Raw genomic sequence first — 17,903 nt, 5'->3', positions numbered from 1 at the left:
AAGGTTAATCATCGAATACATCTTATTATCCCATTTTAATACATACAGACTGAGAATAAATATTTTGAGGGGAGAAAAAAAACGTTTTTCGACTTTAAAAGCAAACCCTTAAAGTTATATTTAGCAGGCAGTGTCACAGGCGGAGTGACGGTCCCCCAGCAAGATGGCGCAGCGCTCGCGCCCGTCATGGTTTCCTTCCGCTTGTTTCTTCCACATCTCAGAAGACCGGATACGAGCAAAGTAATCGGCCAAATATGTACTAAGTAAACTGTGTTTTTATTATGTATAATAGCGGGGAATTAAATTTGTTACGTGTCGAAAGTAAAACGGGTTTTAATATGAACATTCAGTTTTTGAAGTTTTCTGTTTCGACTCCAAATATTTTTTTTGCAGATAATAAATAACTAAAACCACCTCTACAGTTCACAACAGTAAACACAATTCCAGTAAACTGGGACGTCAAGTAGCCTTTTACTGGTTGAACACTTCAAACAGGTATTATTTTGAGCAATCTGACAGTGTCCTCGCCTCAAGAGGCTAACCCCGTACCAATATGTTCTTTGCTTGCCGGGGTTTATGTACTTCACTAAGAAAAAAGACCAATTTCCTGACAGTACACTACAGAGCTCCATTAGGTTTGTTTTTACCACTTAACCTGCCGGCAGAATTTCTGCCGAAGTATGACGTTCTCTAAACACACCAATCAATGAAGGCCCACTAGTGGCCACGTGCCATAATGTTATGTTTATGTATTGAAGGAGCCAATCGGAGCAGCAGCGGCGGGGCCAGCGGATGCCGCCTGGTCCGGCTTGAGTTCGAGGAGCTTGAGGGGTTGGATGCTGTGTAACGCATTTGTGAGATAAAAAATGTCACTACCAAAGCATGTATTCTGTTATATCCGTTGGAAGTGCACAAGTTTAGCGAAACGATTCGTTTAAATGACAACAAAAATGTCGCTTTTGTCACAGTGTTCGTAACATCTCGCTCGGTCTTGATCATTTTTGCCTTAGCGTTGTTTTTCTGATCATGACTTCTGCACCAAGCTGTAGCCTGGTATCGGCTAGGATGGCAACCTCCGAGAGTACCCGCGGTTTACCCGCTTACAGCGTCATGCATGCCACGGACGGCGGGGCAGCAGCTCACGGACAGCCAGCCGAGGGCTCCTCCTGTGAACTTCTGGATAACAATCTTATACGGAGTCATTACAGTCAAGAACATGACAACCAAATTTTGGATGAAGCGAAAGGGAAAATCACGCATGATGTGACAAATGTAAGTAAAGGCTTGTAGTGCAAAAGCATTAGCTTTGTGAGCGTGCGATTAGCGAGCCTCGGCGCGCGGGTGGCGTCCCCTCAGCTTTCGAATGCGGCGTCGCCGGTGACTCAGATACTTTGTAATATTTACTTTCCGAAATTCAAATACTAGTAGGGTTTCGAATTATTATTATTGTTGTTTGTAGTCTATTGTCATACTTAAGTTGTGTTTTGATGACTTTGTCACTGCCATGTATCACTAAATGTGGGATCACTTATTTTGTAACTGAACCTGTTAAATTATTCTAGTATGTTGAATGGGCGTTTTCAGACGTTCAGTATAAGCCTAAATTAAATTGTTATTGTTAACTTAACCGAGTACATTAATATGAAAATAAAACATGCAACGTTAAAACTTTCAAATAGGCTGTTACAAACGGGGCAGTTTATGAGGGGGAGCCACAATGCTTCCGTATTCGTTAAATTGCAAAATTAGGGCTGCTTATCGGCCCTTCTGCAGTCAGTAACGGCACCTCGGTTCCTGCAGTCCTCACCAGTCCCCCGGCACTTGGTGATTCCACCGAATCTGTGCCATTTGCATGCTATAAAACATAAAAACTAAATGTAATTTTTTTTTCATCTTTTTCGCTATTGAATCTAATAACACATATATTTAACTATTCAAGATGTGCACTTGGTCAGTCTCAGGTAGGCTAGCTTTATTAATTTTTTTCAAGGTTTTTAAGTGGAAGAAGATTGCATTTATCTTAATCATGTTATGAAAACCTCAAGTAACCATATCAACTAATTCTTTTGTGTTCCCCTCAATAAAGTGGTAATTTTAAAGAAATGATTGGTTACAGGGGGTGGCATGCTGGTGCATTGGTTAACAATGCATCTTGGTGCATCTTAATCATGTTATGAAAACCTCAAGTAACCATATCAACTAATTCTTTTGTGTTCCCCTCAATAAAGTGGTAATTTTAAAGAAATGATTGGTTACAGGGGGTGGCATGCTGGTGCATTGGTTAACACTGTTACCTCACCCCTCTTGGACCCAGGTTCGAATCGCCACCATGGGGTTTCCTCCGGGTACTCTGGTTTCCCCCCACAGTCCAAAGACATGCTGAGGCTAATTGGAGTTGCTAAATTGCCCGTAGGAGTGCATGTGTGAGTGAATGGTGTGTGAGTGTGCCCTGTGATGGGCTGGCCCCCCATCCTGGGTTGTTCCCTGCCTCGTTCCCATTGCTACCGGGATAGGCTCCGGACCCCCCTCGACCCAGTAGGATAAGCGGTTTGGAAAATGGATGGAGTTTTATTATAAAATTAGCTAATTCATGAACCATAGCCACATGTCATCAAACCTAATAGCTAAAACCTAATAACACTGAATACATTCAAGTGACTTATCAAAAATGTATTTTTAAATAAATAAAAATAATAAGATATAATTTTGGTTGCAGGACTGAGTGTTGAGTTAAACCTCCTCAGACATACTTACAATATCAACATAATATAGAAAGTGAGAGAATTTACTTTTGGTTTTTCTGTGGTCTTCAGGCAATTGAGATCATCCAGACGTTCTAGCTAAACACGCCACTTGTGGAATCTGCCAAATATTTTTGGAGCATAAGTGTATAGAAAGGTAACGACAGGACTTAGTGAAAACCTGGGGACATGACTCAAATGTGTATTTTAACTAGCATGTTATTGTTGTACTAAAAGGAAAATATATTAATTGGAAATACTGTCACATGAAAATACCAAAAATAAGATTTTTGAAGGTTTTTAATCATTGTATTTCTTAGAGTAGTGTAGCAATAGAGCAGGGACAAGTGACCGTGTTCTAGCTAGTTTTCATTAATGTTTTACATTATGTTAGTTAAATTAGAAATGAGGACATTGTGGAGGACACGTTGCTCGATAATAGTATGTATTATAACAGAAATGGCATTGATGAAGCCCCCCTGGTTCCTGCAGTCTGTACCAGTCCCCTGGTTCCTGCAGTCTGTACCAGTCCCCTGGTTCCTGCAGTCTGTACCAGTCCCCTGGTTCCTGCAGCGAGTAACAGCCCCCTCGTTCCTGCAGTCTGTACCAGTCCCCTGGTTCCTGCAGCGAGTAACAGCCCCCTGGTTCCTGCAGTCTGTACCAGTCCCCCGTTCCTGCAGTTTATAACAGCCCCTTGGTTCCTGCAATCCATAACAACTCCCCGGGCCCTGCAGTCTACCACCAGTTCCTCGTTCCTGTAGCCCGTAATTGGCCTTGGTTCCTGTAGTCACTACTAGTCCCCCATTTCTGCAGCTCGTAATGCCTCCGCCCCCTCCCAGTTCCTGCAATCTGTACCAGTCCCCTGTTCCTGCAGCCCATAACGGCCCCCAGTTTCTACAGTTCAAACTAGTCCCCTGTTGTGGAAGCTCGTAATGGCCACCTCGTTCCTGCAGTCTGTACCAATTCCCCATTTCATAAAGGCCCTGTGCCCAAATTATCATCGTTAATCATGAAAAATACTGCATAAATCCTTCCTTCATGTGAAATTAAAGGTGATAATATTGAGGATACTGACTTCTGTCAATTTTTCTGGGTTACCCTACTGCAGCTTTAATTGGCCTCAAATACATCCATTACATATCTGGCTTGAATAAACGGGTACAACTATAAGATGACATTGATCAAAGTATGACTCTGTCAGTGTCTCTGGCCCAGGGCAATACCAACCTGCTTGATCATACTCCTGATGATCGTATTAATTATATATCAATCCATCCATGTCCCAGCCTCTTGTTTAGGGTTTTGTGGAACAGGGCCATGCTTGGAGCAATGCTGCTTTCATGATCAGTATTTCAGATGCTATCCACTGTTCTTCAACAACACTGTCCATTCCAGAGCATGTCTATGCCATACTGTTTACATCCCTAATTGCCAGAGCAGACACAGTTGCACCACCTTCAACTCTCACTATAGTTTCTTTTTTACAGTTTTACAGTTACTCTCACTTCTTTCCTCTTTGCTATCACTGCTCACTTTCATAGGGGCGATGATTACTGTATCACTAAATGTACTGTTGATAAAGCACAAAAAATTCACACCGAACACAGCTTTTGCTCGGTGGAGAGGTACCGCGAGACTGAGCGCAATTCACAGGCATAAGCATCCCAGTAAGTCTGTTTGCCTGAGATCCGTACAAGTTTTAGCAGGTCTGTTTTGTTCTGACATGTTCCGAGTTTTCGGTCAAGTTGCGGTTAGATTTTTCTCGACCGACCCATTCAAGGTCTATATGGGTAGTTCCAAGATTTTGGTTGAGGTACAAGTCGGAAAAACGAATTCAACGGCTCCGTTCGACATCTGAGTTGGTAGAGTTGAGAGGTGTTTGAGTTCCAAGGCGCCAGTGTATTTGAATAAGTAACAGCCTTATGGATCTGCGGTAACTTTATGCAAACGCTAGAGGCACATAGGATGACTGCTCTGGTCTTTTGTTCTTCCTAATTCTCTAGAATAGGACCTGTGAAGTATTTCAAAGCGCAAGCATTGCTGACATGCTGTCAGATTTCATGGTTACCAGGTCTAAAACTGAGCCGTATCTAGTTATCCATCTGAATGCAGATGTAAACTATTTACTACAAGCTGCAGAGTTGCACTTGATTGATGCTAGTATACAAAGGTCCTGCTGCCTGCTAGGCCTCACACTGCTCTTTGATTTCAGATGCAGAGCTCTGTTCTGGGCAGAAAGGATCCAGCCAGTAGCAGCCCTAGGATGTGCCTGACTGTAAATGCACGTCCTCAAGCCGACCGGCTCACCCCAAAGGATTCATCGTGGCTCCCATGCAAAGATGAGATTAGCTCGCATGGGCTGCGGGCCACCTCAGCACACATCCCCGTCCCTCATCTGCTCAGGTATGGCCTGCAAGGTTTCACTCAGCGTTGCTTTATTTGTCTTCCCACCCTGCAATACATTCAATTGTTGAATCACATGATTGAGCAGGAAAAAAAAAACGCTGAACAAAGTATCTGTTTATTAAGTCTTGGTTATATATTTGTGTTTCTCCAAACTTCCCATAGACAAATTTAGGAAAATGTGCAGCCACTATGAAGTGCCTTTTTAATACATTTCCCTTCTAAAGTTAGTGTCTTTGCTACTTACTTTATTTACTCTTGTAAAGTACAAATAAAAAAAAAGGTAAGTGAAATTAGCACTGTCATCCTGAGTGTTTTGTAGTACGATGTCTTGGATGGGTTATTTAACGCTAGATATAAATAGTACTTCACTTTCAGTCAGTGATATAAGCATACTTGGGATGTATGCTATCTTCGCACTCATGAAAAAAAACGAATGCTAACAAGTGGAGCAGTCGCAGTTCTTGCGGTCCGCATCGCTGTTACGTGTAGTTGCATTTCAGGGGAAGTGTACATCGGCCTATGGTGTAGGCTTCAGCGTAGGGTCCACGGCTGTGCCATATTTATGCGAATTGATTGAATAAATCAACCTTAAGCCTGTCACTATTAGCCGCTGTCTTCCTTGTTGTTTGGTTTTCTCAAAGTCCAGTGATTGAGATCTAACGCCTTTGTCTTCCAAAGATGTCCAGAGGTGAATGAAAGTGAATGAAAGTGTTTGGCACACAATGGTTGAAAGTGTCTTCCACTTACTCTGAGAGTCACATATTATTGTTGATTTGGGCTCCCTGACCAACAGCATCTTTCTAGAAATCAGCTCAGGTTGCTCTCAAAGGCTTTTTTTTAATGCTCTAGAAGCATTAAAATGCACATTAAACATCAAAATGGTTTATGCGCCTCGTATGTATCCTAGTTGTGGTTTTGATATTTCCCCCTTTATAAAACTTTATATAATACATACTTCATGAGTTTGACCCTTGCCTTTCTTGTGGGCTTTTAACCATCTCTCATGCTGGTCTTGGACCCTGGTTGTTTCCTGGAGGCTTTTTAATTTGTCATTGAAACCTCAGATTTATTTCGTAATAAAAAGTTTAATCGTAGAAGAATCAGTTTTTAAAGGAATACCCAAAACCTTCAATATGAATTAAAAGAGCGGCTGTCTGATGGGCAGGTGTTTATAGCTGTGCGCTTTGCGTCAGCAGTGAGCCCCGTGAAAGCTGATTCTCTCCCGATATGAGTGTTTTTGCCTGGGAATTGCCTGGGAATGTACAGCCTGCAGGCCAATCTCTTGTGTCTGCCCTGCAGAATGGGATTTTGGGACCGTCAGCTGTGGCTCTGAGGGGAAGACAGCCTGTTGTTTCCATGGTAATGACCAATTAGGCATGTGTCATTTGACATGGTGACCCAAATAAGCAGAGGCATCACAGAGAGCAGAGTGTCCATAGGGCGGTAGCATGTGTCAGAGTGATACGTGGGCTGATGGCCTGTGTCATCCGATCATATTTCTGAGTGACAGGCAGATGGACCAATCGGGTGACTGGATGATTGACTCTCCTGGTGTGTGTACATCAGCTTATGATGAGGGACTCCATTTCGCCGTGAATCTGAGTGCTGTGATTGGACAGACATTAATTCTGGGCATTCAGTGGTAGATGAGTCTTCTGTCAGTTTCTTCCTAGTGTCCTGTGACCTTTCCTTCATCCTCCTGCGATGTGTTGGAGTACCTCTTGGTACAAGCTGGTTTCAGCCTTCAGTGGATCAGAGCCAGTAAGGTTCTGGGTGGTGCTGATCGCGACCTGACCACTGCGCTTCTCTGCGGGGCTTCACAACATGAGGGTCGCACGTATAACAGTGGCAAGCGCCACCATCATCTTCGGCTGTGCCGGGGGCTGCAGCTGCTTTATGTCAAGCATTCTCTCATCTCCCCCTTCCGCACCACCAGCTTTGTTCCGAAACAAAAACAGGATATGAAAAAAAAACCACTGTGCTAAAAATATCGCCCACAGTGTCAGGTATGGTTTAATATGACTATGCAAAATGGTTATATCGGTGTTTGTATGTGTGTGCAGTGTGACTGTCGGCTGGTGATTTAAACCTCTGCTTTCTGGGTGCCGACGTCTCACACACGTCGCTGCGAGGAAGAGCAGCATTGCTTATGTCCCCCCCATCGCTGGACAGTGAAATTGCTCTGAGCAAATTACCGGTGCAACTGACAGGAGGGGTGGAGTGTTAGAAGAAGGTGCGTGTTAAACTGCCACTGCGTGTTTGTCTCACATGGTTTCTGCAGTGTGTGGAGTGGCAGGGGGTGTATTTATCTGGCATTTTTATCAACTGTCAGCCAACACGGTGAACTTTTGACATGTGACATAAGACCCCATGTTTACGAGGCTTGGAGTTGCGATTAACCATCAGGCTATTCTGAAATGTTTGATTGGCCAGTTTTGGGCAAGCCCCCCCCTAATAAAATAAGGCCAGTGCAGGTTTTGCCTGGGGTGGCCTAGAAGCTTCCATGATGAAACCTGGTCACTGCCTCTGTCACCAGTGAAACCCAAAAGGGTTGGGGCTGTGTTGAGGAGGGTTTTCACCTATCCCTTGCTAAGGGGTCTAGCTGGTCACCAAGGTGGCCTCGAGCCGATGGCTGCAAAGGGAGACCAGACAGATTCATTGACTGGGAAGTCAGTGCAGCTCCCCCCAGCCTGCACTAAATGTATTTCTATTGAGCCATTGGGCTCAATCATCCAGACAACACCATAAAAAAATATTTAGTAATAAAATTTACAACAAAAAAAAAAATTGTGCTTATCCAAAGTTTCAGCTGGGGTATAGGCTAGTGGCCAAGGCTAAGGACTCCTGCTCAGTGATTGGCTGCTTCTCTGTGACTTTGAATGAAGCTTGTCATGCTGATATGCTTGTTGAGCAGCCTCCTACCGTCTGCTTCATTTGGTGACATCACAGCAGCATCTGAGACCATCTGCTGGTGTGTGCATGTATGAAAACACACATGCATGTATCTGCGCTCTGTTTGTCTCTCTTCCCACGCTCACATCGTCACACATTAGCAGAAGCAGATGGCTACACATGCTTTCATGCACTCACACAGCGGGAATGGCGGGCTCACACACTGGCCCTCTCCCATGCTGGCCTCCCTAAAGCTGCGCCCCCCCCCCCCCCCCCCAGCACCCAGCTTAAGTTAACACTTTCAACAAGACCTTGTGTCACTATTTTAGGTCAGAAGGACAGCCAGCATGACAGGCCCCTCTTTTTGGCTGCGTGTGTGTGTGTGTGCCTGCTCATTTGGGTGTGTGTGTGTGTGTGTGTGTGTATGTGTGCATGTACGTCATTGTTTATATGTTTGTGTGTGCATGTGCCTGCTCATTTATCTGTGTGTATCTGTGTGTACACATGCATTTATGGGGGTATTTTCCGTACATCGCTTAAATCATACGAGATCAGTTGCCTCATCCTGGATGAGTTAATGCCGGTGAAACTCATCCAGGATAAGTCGGTTTTTCAAAAGCAGCTGTGTAGTAGGTTAGTCTAGCTGGATCCATTCATCCGAGATGACTGCATGCGCCCGAACTGATTGAAAAGGCCATATACAGACGCTCCTCTACTTACGAATGAGATGCGTTCCGAATGGCTGTTCGTAACTTGAAATGTTCGTAAGTTGTTATTCAACATCATTTTAAGGGTATACAGAAGTACAAAGAACTAGGATGCTGGGAGTACGCACGCTACGCTGCTGCGAGGTGGGAGTAGTGGCCAGAAGTCGTACTAGGCGGAATTGGTGCACAGAAAAAAAAACTGATGTTGCAGATAGTAAAAGGGGGCTCAACGAACACAATTTGGACTTACGGTCCACTTCGTTCATATGTCTGAAAATTTGTAAGTTGAACATTCGTAAGTAGAGAAGCATCTGTATATCGAGTCTAGAAAACATGATCAGCAAGTCTTTGATTGGCTGCAACAAAATGACGAAAGAACCTTTTCACGCAAGTGGAGCAGGGTCTTCTATCAGAAGGATATGAAGAATTCCAAGAACTAATATGCACAAGGGCAATAAGGCAAAAGCAGCCCAAACCAGAAAAGACGGCTGAGGTGTAATATTCCCCCTCGGCTAAAGCGGTATCTTTCGAAAAGAATTTACTCCAGGAGCAATAAAGGATCTTGCCGATCACGCAAAACCCTCTCTATATGAAATTCTCTTCTTATAATTTGCGCACCAATATCAATTGGTCTCTCGTTCATGAATGGTGAGGCCATGACTGAATGGATTTCCATGCACGGACACTGATTAAGTGTGTGAGCTAATCCTTGTTTACGTAGAACAAACCTGCTCCGAGCAGGTTCGAGGATTTGGATGTGCTTCTATGACAACACATCCAGCAAGAGTTTCGGAAATGCAACAGATCCAGGATCATGCCAAATCGTCAACAATTACATCGGGCTAAGCGAGTAATCCGCTTACGAAAAATACCCCCATGTTCTGTGTGCCCACACGTTTACATATGTGTGTAGGGGTCTGTGTGCCTGTTCATTTACGTGTGTGTGTGCCTGTGTGAGTGTGTGTCAGTGCAAGCCTGCATGTTTCAATGAAGGGAAAAAAAATGTAGGTCACCTCAAAACAAAACTTTCAGTCAGCATGGCAACTGTCTGCGCTTTGATTGGTGGGCCAGTTACCATGGTTACAGTTTAACCTTGAGGCTCCGTGAAACTTTCAAAGTGTGTAGTGTTTCCATGGTAACTCAGTGGAGCATGGAGGTGCCATGGAAGACATGGTCCGAATCCGGGGTGAAACCCGGTGCGTTGCAGTTCCTCAGGATAAACGGGTGGGGGGGCACATTTCCCTCCTTGTTTGCCAATAAATTCAGGCCATGGGTCAGTGCCTTCATATCCTCCTGCCTTTATTTTGTTAGCGTCTGCTGCTCAATCGCCGGAACTGAAATGCTAGCGACTGGGAGATGTATTTCATTATTATCTTATATTCGATAAATTTTTACATACAAAATGAGTTGATAATGTGTTGCTATATTTATATTTATATATATTTATTTTAAATGTAGACAATATGGCGGTCTGAACAGATTGGACAGTGCCAGAAAATGTAACGTGGTATACGCATGCTGAAAAATACTGTGCATACGCAGACGCACAACGTACAAATCAGGCAGGTGGTACGGATCGGGATCGGGTAATGGCAGACTCTCCCCCAAAGCCCCGCCCACCCACACAGTGTCACGAAGAAGCCAGATAGTGAAACACAAAGGAAAAGGAGTAATGCAAAGTGCAACACACATACCGTAAAGAAAAATGAGTGCCGAAAAAAGCGAAACACAATAAAAAATAACTCTCTCTCTCTCTCTCATATATATATATATAATATATATATATATGGTAAAGAAAAAAATCTGATACATCAGTTTATACGTGCTTTTGTTTACAGTACACACATTTGTTTGCAGTGCTGTGTAGTTGTTTGCAGTGCTGTGTAGTCGTAATGTGACTCTATACATTTAATTTTTGAACGACCGAGTTCTTAAGTTCTTGAAATACCTTTTTTATACATTTCAGTTTTTCCATCCATCATTTCCCCCCCCCCATGTATCTATTCCATATGAAATTCAGACTTTCTGTCAGATGTATTTTACAGAAGTATTTTAGAAAAATATGTATAATATCAATGTATATTGAATATCGATACAGTGACCTAAAATACAGAGATATAATTTTTCAGCCATATCCTCCATCCCATATTTATGGTCACCTCTGCTGACATGGGAGCCTTACATCTGTCTGCAAGCAGAGCAGCGGCATGTTGAGCCCCACCGAGCATCATCATAATACAATCTTAATGGACACAGAAGGGACATGACATTACGAAACCGCCTCCCCTGGAGTCTGGCCCACTTGGCGTTCAGGTCACGCTGGGTTACACAGAGGTACCATCCCGTCCATCCCAAAAGCTTCTTGCTGTTCATACACTGAGTGCTGTGAGATAAATCCCTTATCAGCTGACATAGGCGGGGTGGGTCAGGTTAGAAGGTCAGTAGGCCACTGTGGTCACACGCTCTATGACCTTTTGGCTCCAGCATGAAGGTATGAGCAGCGCATACAGGTGCTACATACACTCTGACAGACAGGGGGCACCTTGGCCAGGTAAATCAGAGGCCAGCAGACCTCTTGGAGCAGGGGGCTTCCCAGCTTCACCTCAGTGCTGATCTGCTAGGGATTCACATCAATGCACCAGCATAAAAGTTCACGGTGCGATTGCCCCAATTAGAAAAAAAAGTATGTACCAGATACAATTTGGGATGAACTTGGGATGCATTGTTTCAACCATGCATTGTTTTATATTTAGATTCATCCCCCTCTCCCTTTCTGAGCGTGCTCTCTCATCTTCAGTTCTCCACTGCAGTCATTGGCCAGTTTTTTTTTATTTTTTAATTTCTCAGCCAAGTCTCACACGAGTTGCAGGCATGTCCGCTGATGCATTGTATCGCGATGAATTGCATTGTGTGGAATCAAATCGCACTGCATCACAATAGGGGTGAATCATATTGTATTGCATTAGTAGTTGCTTCATTTGTGTTCAGTGTATCTGGTCGTTGGTAATGCATTGAGATGTGTATCGCGGCAGCCCCACTGATGGAGATGCAGGTCCCTGTGATCTACACCGGGTGCCTCCGTATCCATGGGTGCTTTCCAGTGTTTGTCGCTTCCACCCTCCCTCGCTCCCCATTACACTGCACATCACTACCACATCATTTCCCTGCCTGCCTTTGTTTCCCTGTATTAATCCAGTTTATTTGGGGGGTGCACAGGCACATTTTGCTGAGATCTGGTAGGTTCTGTGTATGGAGTGGCGAGTTGAAGTGCTCCCCCAATCATCGAGGTTAGTGGGGCCTGATGCACATCGCCATTGCAAGACAGGACTTTGATGAGAAACATTAAGACCTTCATTAAGACACAGGAGTTGCTCTGTGCCCCCCCCCCCCCCAGAACCAGAATACTTTAGTCCAGGCTTAGTACATGGTTCAAATTTGGCTCAATAAATGGTTAAGCCCAGGCTCAGTAAATGGTTAATCCCTGGCTCAGCAAGTGGTTTAAGCCTTAGTGAAATAGATGGTTCAGCTCTGGCTTAGGAAATGGACACCTGCCTATAGTGATTCCTTATTTCTAATGAGTTTTAGGGATCCTGTTATTTATAGTGAGTCTATTTTTTTTCTGGAGATACCTGCTGTAGTGACAAAGAGGGTACTTGGAGGAGGGGGGTGATGTTGGGCAGAGCCATCACAAAAATGAGCCGTTCCCCGTAGCTGATGCCTGCTGGAGCTGATGCCCAGCATGGGGATTCACACCTACTCCTGTGCTGCGTTCCCCTTGCCCTGTCCAGCGTGATGAGGCAGACCTGCTCCTATGCTGTGTTCCTCTCCCCTTGTCCCTCACGGGAATGTTACCTACTCCTGTGCTGTGTTCCTCAGCAGCTAAGGCAGACCTATGTTGTGTTACAGGGGCTCTGCCTCCAATGTTGAACTGGAGGTGATGGCGGTTGCTGCCCTGACTTCTCTGTGCACCAGCCCCTTAGTGCTCAGTGATCCCACAGGAGACTCAGGCAGTACGAGCACAGGTATGTCTCATTCAGTAACCCCATTAACCCTAATCCTTACCACTCCCACAGATAGCACAGACATCTGCATTTCAATCAGTAAACCCATGAACCCTAACCCTAACTATCTCACCAGGTAGCACAAATGTCCTGATCGATATGTGCAGGATCCCATTGTTAATCGCGTTACCTTTAAAGGGAATACATGTAGTTTTGGGTGTGTTGCTGCTACAGACATTTATCTCCTTAGTGCGATTAACTTATGTCGATGTAACGCATCTTTGTAGACCCATTGTATGGGTACTGATCTGTAACTGTGCAAATTTCGAGACATATTGCGCCAAAATTGAAGCAGCAACCCCCCACAGTGGTAGCAAAGAGAAGGGCAGACGAAAACACTAATCTCATTAGCATGATATCTCAAAAAGTATTTGTTGGATCAAGACCTTGGTATAGGAGAACATCTGGAACTGACTTCATTTTGAGACAAATGTAACACAGTAACTCTGTTTCGAACTTCCTAGGAGCAGTAGGTGATGATCTGGCATCTATATCATTTTGAGAGATATCACACCAAAACTGAAGCAGTTTCACTTAGTGGTGACACATGAAAGAACAGCCACAGATGCAGATTTGGTGCACCTGATCAGTCACACAGGACTTTTAATAAAATTAAAAATTTGGAGAGATAGGGAACATTGGGAGAGTAGGTGGGGGAATTAAGTTTGTAGGGGGAATGGATTCTTAAGTCTCATGCAGCCTGTAGTGTTCACCTCTTATTGCTGTTTCTAATGTTGTTCATGTGCAGTTCCAGAGGCAGACAGTAGGTGGTGGAAGGCAGGCCTGTCCCCAAGCTACAGTAACTCCACCAGTGACAACTGCAGCTGGGACACCAGCGACCAGTCAGGGCCCTCCACGCCATCTCCACCTTTGCCCGCAGATGCTGGGCGACACGGGGTACCATATTCCCAGGATCTCACGGACGAGCCGGAGCCCGTCCACTTCCTTTTTGATGACCCCTGCCCGAGGAAACGAAAGGTGGGCATTTGGTGTCATGTGATGGGGGAGGCTGCCTCACATTGTGTGTTAGAGGGTGTGTATCGGTACCCGGAGGCCAACTTGCACTTGTGGACCCCCACCGGGACCTTCTCTGCGCTTGTCTTGTAGAACTCAGTCAAGGTGATGTTCCAGTGCCTGTGGAAGAACTGTGCCAAAGTCCTGAGCACCTCCTCAGGGATCCAGAAACACGTGCGCACTGTCCACCTTGGGTAAGCCCGGGACAGACACACAGAGGGAAGAAGCAGTAGGCTTAGGCCTAGGGCCAGGGGATAGCTTATAGTGGCCATTCTCACACTTTGTTCACTCTGTGTTTAAACATTTCAAGTCTTATTAATTATTTAGAAGCAATTCCTGAAGAGTCACCTGATTCTGTTGGTCCTGCGCAGTTAAACCACGTATATGTGGATTTATCTTTGTAACACAGTGTCCTGGAAATCAGCTGAAAGTAATAAGCCCTTCAAATTCATTTTGAACTAATGCTGTGCTGTACCATACCAATTACTGCCCCCTTCTGGTCAAAATGCTTAACATATTCCCTCATTGTAGAAAAATGTATGAGAGGAAGAACAGCGGGGAAGTAGTAGCTGGAGTGTGTCTGTGGTTGTGTGTTCCTGCCTGTGTACGTGTCCAGCTACATGCATGTTCCTGTGTCACGTGTGTCTGTGCACACACTCCTGCAGCTTGAATGGGGACTCGGAGCAGCATGAAGGAGAGGAGGACTTCTATTACTCTGAGATCGAGGTCAACATGGACTCTCTGTCGGAGGGCCTGTGCAGCCTATTGCCGGCTTCCCCCAGCACAGCCCCGCCCCTGCTCACCTTCCCTCCCTCCCACACTCCGGCACGTGCTGCTCCCATCGCCATCACCGCACAGCCAGCCCTCAAATTCTCCTCCAGCCCTCTCAGTCAGTCGGCTCCTTCGGTGCTCTGCCACATCCACACTGACCATGCCTATCAGGTAAAGGACACTCTGGGCCGTACCCAGTCGACACCTGCCTCTGCAGGGTTGGCATCAGGGGCATCCCGCTTTTCTGTATCTCTAACCCGACTCACTGTCTGTCTCAGGCCACACCTCCATCACAGGATTCCAGGGCAGAGTTCAGGGCGAAGGGGGTGAGCTCATCCTGGCAGTCACCCCCTAGGCCTTTGAAGGGATCTCTGGTGAGCTTTTGATTGATTCTGTAACCCCAGGCAACCCCCCATCCCTCACTGCAGGGATCTCACAGTGAACTTGACAGTAGTGCAGTCATGCTGCGACGGTTAGGAAAGCCCTCCTTTGTCAGTGGGAAAGCACAGAGACTCAGCTGGAAGCACTGTCACCTCACACAAACAGCTGTTGTCAGCTGCACAGCTGTGCCAGTAGGTGGCAGAGTGGTTTAGGACCTGAACCTGTCCTTCAAAGATTTTAAATCTAAATCCGTTCATCACCCACCTGCTTACATACTTACACCTGCTTTGATAAAACTCATGCTATACACAAGCAGATAAGGAGTATCAGAAACTGACTGCACTTTATGTCTCTGTTCATTATCTTCTGAATAATTTAATCTAAGTATACAGTGTGCTTTTTGACAATATAAACATGCATTGCCAGACGCGGCTTATTCATGGCATCAAAAGACCTTTTGTCTAAGCTTCAACATTTGATTGTCTCTTGTGTTGTACAAGTAGAAAGAATGCTAGCTGATATCATATCCTCTAGCCCACCCACGATGCACTTCCTGCTGCTCATGCTCTAGTTCCTGTTTCCTGTGGCTGTCTCTGGGGCAGGAACAGAAACAGAGATGCTCGAACACTGACCAGATGTATCTCGCTCACAGCTGAGGCTTTAAATCCCCCCCCCCCCCCACATCCCCTGCGATCCCGAACAGGACAAGCATTTGGAAGATGAATGGATGAATATCGTTTGCTATAAACTGCTTTTAGTAATATTATGAATCATTTATTTGTTTTCAGATGCAGTAACAAATAGTGTAAGGCTGAAAAAAAAATACCCAAGTATTCTGAGATGTTATAGAGTAGATATGAGCTACAGGATGTAGTACTCTGTATATCTAAACCTGGCTTGCCATAAGGCACACGCTCACACATGCACAGTCATACAAGAACCGTATCAAGTCATTGAACTGCAGGAGGAATCCCATCCGACATGGGAGAGCATGCAAACCACACATGCACAGCTGAAGGTGTGAGGCCGCAGCACACATGTATGAGACATGCATGGTTACTGTACACTTCTGGTTGTTCTTGGTGATCTCTAATCTGTGGTTTGTTCTTTCAAAGGGCACTTTTGTGCACATCTGTACTGGGGAAATGACACAGCCAGTCCCCCAGGTCACTGTCACCCGGACACACCTCATGTCTGCCCCAGCGGCCAAGGCCTCCGCAGGACCCAGGTATGTGGTGGTGCAGTCACCACTTGAATGGACGGGGCATATTCCATTAAAAGCTGTAATTGAGAGCTCCTGGATGCTTCCCTGTCTCCTCCCAGGAAGCTGCGAGGCGATGCTAGAAAGTGTAGGAAGGTGTATGGCATGGACAATAAGGACATGTGGTGCACGGCTTGCCGTTGGAAGAAAGCCTGCCAGCGCTTCACAGACTGAACCAGAAGCTCCTATCTGCAAGAGAGAAGGACTGCAGGCCTTCACAGATTGAACCAGAGCTCCTATCTGCAAGAGAGAAGGACTGCAGGCCTTCACAGATTGAACCAGAGCTCCTATCTGCGAGAGAGAAGGACTGCAGGCCTTCACAGATTGAACCAGAGCTCCTATCTGCAAGAGAGAAGGACTGCAGGCCTTCACAGATTGAACCAGAGCTCCTATCTGCAAGAGAGAAGGACTGCATGCCTTCACAGATTGAACCAGAGCTCCTATCTGCCAAAGAGAAGGACTGCAGGGCTTCACAGATTGAACCAGGAGCTCCTGTCTGCAGGAGAGAAGGACTGCAGGGCTTCACAGATTGAACTAGGAGCTCCTGTCTGCAGTAGAGAAGAATTTTGGATCTTCACAGATTGAACGAAGATCTACTGTGCATAGGACTGCCAGCCTTCTGCTAGTTCCTGCATCCCTGTTAGTTGCACACTGACATACTGTTGAGTTAGAGCTGGGATCCCATTGGTTGAACACTGGCATTTCTAATGCACAGGTCCTAATGTTTCATTGGTCAGGATCTGACATTCAGGTGACTGGGCGTAATTATCTTGTCCTACTATCTTTGTGTAAGTTTCTTAGTGATGAAATCACACAGTGCCTGGTGTAGATGTACAGAAGAGCTGTAAAAATGTAAAACAAATGAATTTTTTAGTTTTTGAGACAATTTTTTTAGTTTTAAAGCATTTGCACACAGAAAATGCACACAGTGCAAATGTGTTTTATCTAATCTTTTGCCTGCTTCGTTGTTCATTATTGAGCATTATATTTTTTGTTTAATAAGCCTTCTCAGAAATCTTATTTTCTTAACGCTCTTGTCTGGTCCAAAGGGTTTGCGGAAAGACTTTGTTAAACCACATCTATATCATGTTAACTCAAGGTTTTGTAACTTGCTTAATTTGTTGATCCTGCAGTCATGATCTACTTTTTTTGCATACTTTGAACAAATACAGCGCTATACAATTATATACTAACTTATATATAAATATATACAAATTTTTTGGAATTGTGCTGGCATCTATTGACCTCCCCTGGTTAGGCTTGCAATCTGAAGGCATCGAATGAAAAACAGAAATGAGTATGATGGTGGATGTTTTCAATGACAGCAGCCCTGCAGCAGCCCATGTGGACTCATGGAGGTGTCCCCTGTGCTGGGTGTCTCAGAGGCAGTGTTCATATACTCCGCTTCAGCTCCTCTGTGCAGAACTGACCCAGGTCCTCACTTTGTAGTGATGGGAAGCAGATCGTGAAGAAGTGCTCAGCTGACGTTTGCACGTAGCACTGTAAACAATGGTTGTGCTGCACTTGGAAATTAACCTTTTCCTCATCTCTTTGAGCTTTAAAAACATACTCAATATCAGGTCTACTGCATTTGCATTTCATGTTTGTGAGGACAAGAAAAGGTGTCTATTTTCATATATTTTGTATACACTTTGATTTCAAATTTTCA

General features: G+C 45.0%; 1 protein-coding gene across 1 annotated transcript; it reads left to right on the top strand.

Moving 5' to 3' along the window:
* Positions 1 to 205: 205 nt before the first annotated feature.
* On the top strand, positions 206 to 17,459 carry LOC125747106 (zinc finger protein 704-like). The gene is made up of 11 exons (XM_049021864.1): positions 206 to 240; positions 394 to 495; positions 759 to 1,272; positions 4,954 to 5,144; positions 12,653 to 12,768; positions 13,556 to 13,785; positions 13,915 to 14,015; positions 14,487 to 14,763; positions 14,871 to 14,966; positions 16,089 to 16,201; positions 16,297 to 17,459. Exons 3-11 carry the CDS (start codon positions 1,027 to 1,029, stop codon positions 16,406 to 16,408), a joined length of 1,482 nt encoding a protein of 493 aa, XP_048877821.1. The 5' UTR covers positions 206 to 240; positions 394 to 495; positions 759 to 1,026; the 3' UTR covers positions 16,409 to 17,459.
* The last annotated feature ends 444 nt before the right edge of the window (positions 17,460 to 17,903 follow it).

Source organism: Brienomyrus brachyistius, chromosome 8, assembly GCF_023856365.1.
Source record: "Brienomyrus brachyistius isolate T26 chromosome 8, BBRACH_0.4, whole genome shotgun sequence".
Taxonomy (NCBI): Eukaryota; Metazoa; Chordata; class Actinopteri; order Osteoglossiformes; family Mormyridae; genus Brienomyrus; species Brienomyrus brachyistius.
The sequence above is the reverse complement of the archived record's forward strand: the minus strand, read 5'-3'. Positions and strand labels throughout refer to the sequence as shown.

Bases quoted from the DNA above. Each gene is read 5' to 3' on its own strand.
- LOC125747106 (XM_049021864.1), top strand. From the start codon at position 1,027: ATGACTTCTGCACCAAGCTGTAGCCTGGTATCGGCTAGGATGGCAACC. The intron at 12,769-13,555 runs GTATGTCTCATT...GTTCATGTGCAG, and splicing joins CTCAGGCAGTACGAGCACAG to TTCCAGAGGCAGACAGTAGG. The intron at 14,016-14,486 runs GTAAGCCCGGGA...ACACTCCTGCAG, and splicing joins GTGCGCACTGTCCACCTTGG to CTTGAATGGGGACTCGGAGC.